General features: G+C 47.8%; 1 protein-coding gene across 2 annotated transcripts in view; it reads left to right on the top strand.

Moving 5' to 3' along the window:
• Positions 1-1,587: 1,587 nt before the first annotated feature.
• The window catches only part of LOC132209065 (uncharacterized), a 154,573-nt gene continuing 146,821 nt past the window's right edge, over positions 1,588-9,339 (top strand). For both annotated transcript variants that reach the window (XR_009445166.1, XM_059644274.1), the window contains exon 1: positions 1,588-1,984. Coding sequence is in view for 1 of the 2 variants with exons in the window: in XM_059644274.1 (XP_059500257.1) it covers positions 1,891-1,984 (94 nt within the window). In the remaining variant the exon portion in view is untranslated. The remainder of the gene's footprint in view (positions 1,985-9,339) is intronic.

Raw genomic sequence — 9,339 nt, 5'->3', positions numbered from 1 at the left:
TATACCACATTGGTAGATGTGCAGGTGAACCTCTGCTTAATGTGGAATGTCATCTTGGGGCCTGGGATGGGGGTGAGGGAGGAGGTGTGGGGACAAGTGTAGCATTTCCTGCGGTTGCAGGGGAAGGTGCCGGGTGTGGTGGGGTTGGAGGGCAGTGTGGAGCGAACAAGGGAGTCGCGGAGAGAGTGGTCTCTCCGGAAAGCAGACAGGGGAGGGGATGGAAAAATGTCTTGGGTGGTGGGGTCGGATTGTAAATGGCGGAAGTGTCGGAGGATAATGCGTTGTATCCGGAGGTTGGTAGGGTGGTGTGTGAGAACGAGGGGGATCCTCTTGGGGCGGTTGTGGCGGGGGCGGGGTGTGAGGGATGTGTCGCGGGAAATGCGGGAGACGCGGTCAAGGGCGTTCTCGATCACCGTGGGGGGAAAGTTGCGGTCCTTAAAGAACTTGGACATCTGGGATGTGCGGGAGTGGAATTTGGTATGAGACGAATGTGATGATTTGGCTCCTGTACAATCTTCCTCCGCCATGCGGCAGGGTAGGAGCATTGAAAGCAGATCTCAGCTCTCGTGGAGAGGGAGAGAGCGTGAGGCAGCGGCTGCGAAACGCGATGGGAGTGAGGACGGACTGAAGAACCATGGCATCGCCGCTGTGTACTTAGTGCAGCCACCAGGCTCTCGGGGGAGGACAGCAAGGAGGATTTTGTGTTGTCCTTTTTATTTGCAATAATCCGGGGTGGGGAAGGGGAGAGAGAGCTGAGATAATGGGAACTGCAGATGCTGGAGAATTCCAAGATAATAAAATGTGAGGCTGGATGAACACAGCAGGCCAAGCAGCATCTCAGGAGCACAAAAGCTGACGTTTCGGGCCTAGACCCTTCATCAGAGAGGGGGATGGGGAGAGGGAACTGGAATAAATAGGGAGAGAGGGGGAGGCGGACCGAAGATGGAGAGTAAAGAAGATAGGTGGGGAGGTAGGGAGGGGATAGGTCAGTCCAGGGAAGACGGACAGGTCAAGGAGGTGGGATGAGGTTAGTAGGTAGATGGAGGTGCGGCTTGGTGGGGGGAGGAAGGGATGGGTGAGAGGAAGAACCGGTTAGGGAGGCAGAGACAGGTTGGACTGGTTTTGGGATGCAGTGGGTGGGGGGGGGGAAGAGCTGGGCTGGTTGTGTGCTGCAGTGGGGGGAGGGGACGAACTGGGCTGGTTTAGGGATGCTAAATCTCCCCTTGCCCCACCGCATCCCTAAACCAGCCCAGTTCGTCCCCTCCCCCCACTGCACCACACAACCAGCCCAGCTCTTCCCCCCCACCCACTGCATCCCAAAACCAGTCCAACCTGTCTCTGCCTCCCTAACCGGTTCTTCCTCTCACCCATCCCTTCCTCCCACCCCAAGCCGCACCCCCATCTACCGACGAACCTCATCCCACCTCCTTGACCTGTCCGTCTTCCCTGGACTGACCTATCCCCTCCCTACCTCCCCACCTATACTCTCCTCTCCACCTATCTTTACTCTCCATCTTGGGTCCGCCTCCCCCTCTCTCCCTATTTATTCCAGTTCCCTCTCCCCATCCCCCTCTCTGATGAAGGGTCTAGGCCCGAAACGTCAGCTTTTGTGCTCCTGAGATGCTGCTTGGCCTGCTGTGCTCATCCAGCCTCACATTTTATTATTTTAGGAGAGAGAGCTGTTTTGTTTTGTGATACAAGAGACGAGGCTGTCTATGCCTTTCACCCATCGGTAGCTCTCCTCCTGTCCCTGCCTCTATGCACACACACTGCCAGGCATAGTCTTCCTCCCTCTGTGTGTGTGTGTCTCTCTATCGCTTCAGCTCCTAAAACCTAAGATGCATCGGATATAAAAACACGCACATAAACACACACACACATCAACAAGCCATGGGGAAAGATCAGGAATTACTGCAAGCTGTCAAAACCGAAGATGTAGCTGCAATGCAGAAGCTGTTGCAAAGGCCGAAACAAGGCAAAGCGAGTGAGTACCCTTTACACACCGTTCCATTGGCTGATGTGAATGTGCCTGCGTTTTTTTGTGTGTGTGTGTTTTGCAAATGTCCTGTTATTGTGGAGTAGGAGGGGAGGGAGTTTGGTCTGTTGTTCAATATGGGCTCTCCTATCTTGACCGATGCTGTTAGCGACTCTTGATACAGTGCAATCGGTGGGAATGTAGCATTAGCCTGAATAGTGCGTTCTCTCTCCCTCAGACAGCTCCCCTGCATCCCTTAGCTTCACAAGCCGGCGCTTTCTGCTCCTAACAGCGCAGATTGGACGCTGAGGATTGATAAAGTCAATACTGGGAATCCTAGATTCCCTATCAACCGGTCAAGAGATTGCAGATGGTTTGTAGCGAATCCACGGTTGAGATACAACGCACAGAATCAGTTCGTATAAGGGGAAAGGTGGTTCTGGAGGTTTGCACTGTTCTGTTTCGGCAAAAAAAGTGCCCGACCAGAGAATATCAGGCCAGTGACTAAGATGGTTAAACAGCTAATTCTAGTGGAAAGCTGTCAAGAAGGTAATAGCTCAGAGTCTCGCTTCTGAGGAAGTGCAAACTGGAGATCTTGTTTGACCCACTCTGTGCAGGTTGTTGCTGCTGTGTTGCAAAGAGAGCCTAGAGACGTGAGGGGGGACTCGGATGTGACAAATGCAGTGACTCCACACCCGGGCAGTGGTTTGGCAACATGATTCGGACCCCAAGACAACAAAATGTGAGGCTGGATGAACACAGCAGGCCAAGCAGCATCTCAGGAGCACAAAAGCTGACGTTTCGGGCCTAGACCCTTCATCAGAGAGGGGGATGGGGGGAGGGAACTGGAATAAATAGGGAGAGAGGGGGAGGCGGGACCGAAGATGGAGAGTAAAGAAGATAGGTGGAGAGGGTGTAGGTGGGGAGGTAGGGAGGGGATAGGTCAGTCCAGGGAAGACGGACAGGTCAAGGAGGTGGGATGAGGTTAGTAGGTAGCTGGGGGTGCGGCTTGGGGTGGGAGGAAGGGATGGGTGAGAGGAAGAACCGGTTAGGGAGGCAGAGACAGATTGGACTGGTTTTGGGATGCAGTGGGTGGGGGGGAAGAGCTGGGCTGGTTGTGTGGTGCAGTGGGGGGAGGGGATGCACTGGGCTGGTTTAGGGATGCAGTAGGGGAAGGGGAGATTTTGAAACTGGTGAAGTCCACATTGATACCATATGGCTGCAGGGTTCCCAGGCGGAATATGAGTTGCTGTTCCTGCAACCTTCGGGTGGCATCATTGTGGCAGTGCAGGAGGCCCATGATGGACATGTCATCAAGAGAATGGGAGGGGGAGTGGAAATGGTTTGCGACTGGGAGGTGCAGTTGTTTGTTGCGAACTGAGCGCAGGTGTTCTGCAAAGCGGTCCCCAAGCCTCCGCTTGGTTTCCCCAATGTAGAGGAAGCCGCACCGGGTACAGTGGATGCAGTATACCACATTGGCAGATGTGCAGGTGAACCTCTGCTTAATGTGGAATGTCATCTTGGGGCCTGGGATGGGGGTGAGGGAGGAGGTGTGGGGACAAGTGTAGCATTTCCTGCGGTTGCAGGGGAAGGTGCTGGGTGTGGTGGGGTTGGAGGGCAGTGTGGAGCGAACAAGGGAGTCACGGAGAGAGTGGTCTCTCCGGAAAGCAGACAGGGGAGGGGATGGAAAAATGTCTTGGGTGGTGGGGTCGGATTGTAAATGGCGGAAGTGTCGGAGGATAATGCGTTGTATCCGGAGGTTGGTAGGGTGGTGTGTGAGAACGAGGGGGATCCTCTTGGGGCGGTTGTGGCGGGGGCGGGGTGTGAGGGATGTGTCGCGGGAAATGCGGGAGACGCGGTCAAGGGCGTTCTCAATCACCGTGGGGGGAAAGTTGCGGTCCTGAAAGAACTTGGACATCTGGGATGTGCGGGAGTGGAATGTCTTATCGTGGGAGCAGATGCGGCGGAGGCGGAGGAATTGGGAATAGGGGATGGAATTTTTGCAGGAGGGTTGGTGGGAGGAGGTGTATTCTAGGTAGCTGTGGGAGTCGGTGGGCTTGAAATGGACATCAGTTACAAGCTGGTTGCCTGAGATGGAGACTGAGAGGTCCAGGAAGGTGAGGGATGTGCTGGAGATGGCCCAGGTGAACTGAAGGTTGGGGTGGAAGGTGTTGGTGAAGTGGATGAATTGTTCGAGCTCCTCTGGGGAGCAAGAGGCGGCGCCGATACAGTCATCAATGTACCGGAGGCATGATTCGGACCCCGTTAGCTTGCAGGCCTCTGACGCTGTTCCCTTATTGCCGGATGCTCACTGGCTCGCACGCCCCAAACAACCGGGGCTATTTTAAATTTAACCCCTTGATTGATGGGCTGACAAGTGCCTGTTGATGACAAAGCAATAGATGCTGCAGATCTGGTCATTAGAAGCAGTTTTGCTGGGAGACGCTTTAATTGATAGATTTCAATTCTAAAATTAACCAGGATTAAACGGGGGAGACCTCGAGCTGGCTGATCTATGATGTAGTAATAATAGTATTTTCGGAAAGATTGCCTGAGACGCAGGAGTGATGTCTCTCCCAGCTATCCTGGCTGCAAGGAGGAGGAAAGGGCAACCCTTTCCGAACAAGGCACAGTGAGGATTTCTGAAACATTTATGTATCGCTTAACTGGAAACTTGATAATGTACGCCACAATGTGGGAGGGGGAATCTTATTCAGTTCTATATTTGCCTAAAGCTTCACTCCAGATATTTTCTTAAAAATAAAAGAATAATGGGATTTGAAGGGTACGCTGTGAGTAAATCGTGGGAAAATGTTAATTTATTTTGATGTGACTTGCTCCTACATGAGTAAAACATATTGTGATTAAGGATGATGGAATAAACTAAAAGCATTATTTGCCAGGATGAGATTCTGTCATAGTCTGGAGATGCGCTGCTCTGCTATCCAGTTATGAAGAGCTGCTGCAGTTGTGTTCCACAAGACTCCAATTGTTGGATGCAGTGGAAGTCTTTCAGGAGAAGACACCATGTCCCTTTAAAAATAGTTTCTTACTGATTTATCATGTCACACACAGTACTTTGATTTGTAATTTTCTGGCTTATTCTCTGGTGTTGAGAACCTTTGTGGGTTGACTCTCCCTTTGACCTCATGATCCCTGTTGAGTTTAGATTTTGAATGCGTGGCCTGTGCATTTGTTGGATTTCTCTCTATTGGTTCTCTAAGTTCACTGACTGAATGCAACACTGTATCAATGTTTACCAATAATGATCATATCTGTGATGGTGATGCTATTTTCCTTGGGACAGATAATGAAAATCTCCATGCTTCACAAAGTCTGTCTTCGTGTCTATTGGTGCTCCATAATTGGTGACCATGCCTTCAGCTGACAATGCCTTAAGCTCTGGAATTTCTTCCATAAACCTCACCACTCCTTTACCACCACCCCCCCCCCACCCGACCATGTTCTCCTTTACATTATTGGTTATAAAATACCAGAGCGGTTACCTGTGTTGATATCGCCAGTGTCACGTTTGATTAGATCATTCCTCCTATGAAATATTGTGAGACATTTTACTTTTACCAATGCAAGATGCATACATGCTGTTGTTATTAGACAATAAGTCGAGGTGGGAGGGTGCGGTATCATTGGGATTTTAATGGCTGGAGAGGCCTAACGCCAAATACCCAGCAGGTAGCTGTGTTGGGGCTGGGTTTGAGGGTGGGGTGGCAGATGGTGACTGTCTCTTCTAAATTAGCCCATGCTCCCATTAGAGGATCATACGTAATGCCTTGCTTATCACCAGTCTTCAAAATTCTGACAACACCCCAACTCCCCAACATATCCTCACTCGGGCCTACCAATTCTTCTCACTTGGTGAGCTGAATCTGAAACAATTGTCTCAGTCCCAAGTGCAATACCAGTAATGACCACATCTTCTGGTGGTGCTGCTGGTACAGTGCTGGAATGCTGCCAATCTCTTACTGGCCTGAATCTCTCTGAGGCAGGACATCTTCATGTACAAGCGGAGCAATCAACCCATCAGATGGTTGCAGAGCTTGGCAGACTTCCCCACCTCTGTGCTTTTAGTCAAAGAGGTGGGGAACCCAGAGTCTTGTGTCATTCAGCCCTGAGGCAGTTGACCCTTACTTGCCTTCTGAAGTAGTGTAGCAAATAGTTCATAAAAATGGGCAATAAAATGGTGACTTTGCCAGCATAATCCACATAATTAGAACGTTTCTTTATTAAATTGGGAACTCTGTGTGGTGTGTGCAATGCTAATGGAAGTACAGATCCTGGCTAAGCCCAGTGTTCTGTCTCCACCTCCCATGATAATACGAGGTACTGACTGATTGGTTTCTTGGCTGAGACTGTGGTCACTTACTTTGCAGCCAAAAACACGAAGCAGTGTTTTTAGGAGAGGATGGGACAAAATATTTAGAGTGTCGAGAGGGTCCATAAAGTTTTGCAACTGAAGACATAAAAGCTGCTAGAGTTTAAAAATAACTTGGATCTGTATTTGAACTAACATTAATGTAGAGGGCCAAGAGCTGGAAAACAGGATTCAACTTGATAGTTTTAATTTGGCTGGCAAAGATGCACTGGGCCAAATGCTCTCCTTCCATTGCTGCAAATTTCCACGATACTCCAAAATCATGTCAAAGATTTCTGAAGAAGGGTCTTGGCTTGAAACATCAGCCTTCCTGCTCCTCTGTTGCTTGGCCTGCTGTGTACATCCAGCTCTACACCTTGTTATCTCTATTGTAGAGCATCTATGTGCCCCACTGTTATTTTACTATCATGCCAGATGTGTAGTACGTGATTTCTCTGCAAGTTGGTATGACAAATTAAAATCATGAGACATTTTTATTCTCTTAATGATAAAACTCAAAATTCCAACTGCACCTATGTCAACTCCTGTGCTGTGACATGTCTTTACAGATTGAAAGGTGCATTTTATTTCAGTTGGGATGATTCTTGGATTTCTGCCAGACTTCAGCAGTTTGAGGTTTGCTGTGACAATTCCATGCCTTTTGACCTTCAACACAATCACAATGAAAATGACGTGGAAATTACAATATGGATACTGTGTGTGTGTGTGTGTGTGTGTGTGTGTGTGTGTGTGTGTGTGTGTGTGTGTACCTTGTGATATTTGATATAATCAGTGGCGTTACTTTGGAGAGGTTTTGGTCTCCCCTTTGAATATTGAAGTAGAATGTAAAGCTCTTCCAGAAGTTCGCTAATGACATAGAACATCAGTCTGATGAAAACCTACCTCTTCCCCTTGCTACTATCTACTTGTTATTGCAGTATCAGTTTCTGAGACATGCCTTAGAATCCATTAAAGACGTGAATAAAGGCAAACAGTTGCCACTCACTCTAGCCAACGTTTTTGTATAAAGATTTTACCCTCTACATGGACATGAGTCTTAATCCCATGTGCCCACTCTGTTCCAGTGAATGCTTTATTCATCCTTACTTTGACCACTTGCTTAACCTATTCCTAAATATTGACTTGGCTGCCTGTTCAGTCATTTAATTCTGGTTGCACATTTTGAACTCTATGTGTTTGATGCAGCAGTTGGAAACAAGGGCTTGTGCTGCTTTAGTTATACCATCAATAGAGACTTTAAATAGTCATTAAAGAAAGGAAGAACTGGCACTGAATAAATTACCTGGGGTTTTTTTGTATTCATTCTTAGAATGGAGCTGCTGCTGGCTGGCCAGTATTTATTGCCCACTCATAGCTGCCCTTGACAAGGTGTTGGTGAGCTGCCTTCTTGAACCATGGCTTGGAGGGCAACTTGCAGGTGGTGGTATTCCCATAAATTTGCTGCCCTTATCCTTCTAGATGGTAGTATTTATGAAAGTGTCGGTTTCTAAAGAGCCTTCGTGAATTTATGCAGGGGATTTTGTAGATGATGTGCACAGCTGCTACTTCCCATCACTGGTGGAGGGAATGAATTTTTCTCACTATTGCTTTGTTAACTGTAGCAGTTTGCTGTGCCTAAATTGACTGCTGCATTTCCTGACATTGCAATAGTGACTACACTTCCAAAATATGAATACTGCTGAGAAAAGGCATATATTGCTACAGCTTTTCAACTTGCACTTAACAGGACAATTCACATCAAATACAATGTAAAAGGATCAACTATTATAGTAAATAAGAAGTGAGTCCTGGTGTTTTCCCTGTGGAAACACCTCAGAGTCCACTGTAATTGCTTTATTCACCTTTACTTCAACCATTTGCTGTACCTGTTCCTAAATGTTGATGTGGTTCCACTTCCAAATGAATCAGCACTCTCTTTGTGTACAGCTTTTCCCTTCACTTCTTGCAAATTGCCCCAATAAGTGCAAGATGAAAAGGATAAACAAAATGTTTTTTTTCAAGTTCTGTATTACCAACTGATTACTGCCAAAATACTTAATTGGCTGTAAAGTGCTTTGGAATGTCCTGAGGTCATGAAAGGGAAGAAAGAGAAGGCTTTCTTTCTTAACATTGTGGATTTCACAGCTTTAGGATATCCCAAACAACTTCTGGCCAAGAGAATAGTTGAGAATTGGAGTCACTGTCGTAATGTGGAAACATGGCAGTCCATATGTGCACAGTGAGATCTCACAAACGACAACATCACAGTGACCAGAAAACCCCTTCAGTAATATCAGTTCAGAGCTTAGTATTGACCAAAACACCAGGATAACTCTGCTTGACAACAGAGGCATTATATTGCTTGAGAGGGAATACGAGTATTTAACAACTAGACACCTGAAGCCACAATTTCCAAGTGTTGGTTCGAATGGTATCATCCAAAGGTCAGCACCTCCAACAATGGAGCACTGGGTATGTTAGCCCAGATTTTCTTCTCAGGTCTATAGATCCTGACTTGAACAATGACATTCTGTCTTAACGGTTGGAGTGAAACCCACTGAGCTGCAGCTAATATCCAATGATTGATCTGTATAGTGAGTGAAAGGAAAATGGTGTAAACACCACACTGTGCAGCCTGCTCTCATTCACTCACTCGGAGCAAATTTTCAGAAACTTGCCAGTAGATTGTGAGTGCACCTTCTTATTAAGCTGCTGCTTGTAGCCGCTCCTGCCAGGAGACCTGCTGTCATGGTGTGACAATTCTGTCTGTCTTATGCCACCCTCATACATCGGTTGTGGTTTGTTGGCAGCCATTCTGTGACACCACTTTGTGACCTGTTCCTGGGAAGATAGGGTTCTCCTGTGAGGAAAGGTTGGATCTGTACCAGTTGGAACTTAGAAGAATGAGAATTGATCCTATGGCAATATATAAAATCCTGAGGGGACTTGATACATTGTGTACAGGGAAAATGTTTCCTCTTGTGAGGGAATC

Source organism: Stegostoma tigrinum, unplaced genomic scaffold (assembly GCF_030684315.1).
Source record: "Stegostoma tigrinum isolate sSteTig4 unplaced genomic scaffold, sSteTig4.hap1 scaffold_64, whole genome shotgun sequence".
NCBI lineage: Eukaryota > Metazoa > Chordata > Chondrichthyes > Orectolobiformes > Stegostomatidae > Stegostoma > Stegostoma tigrinum.
Note: the sequence above shows the minus strand (reverse complement) of the source record. Positions and strands in the feature narration are given on the sequence as shown.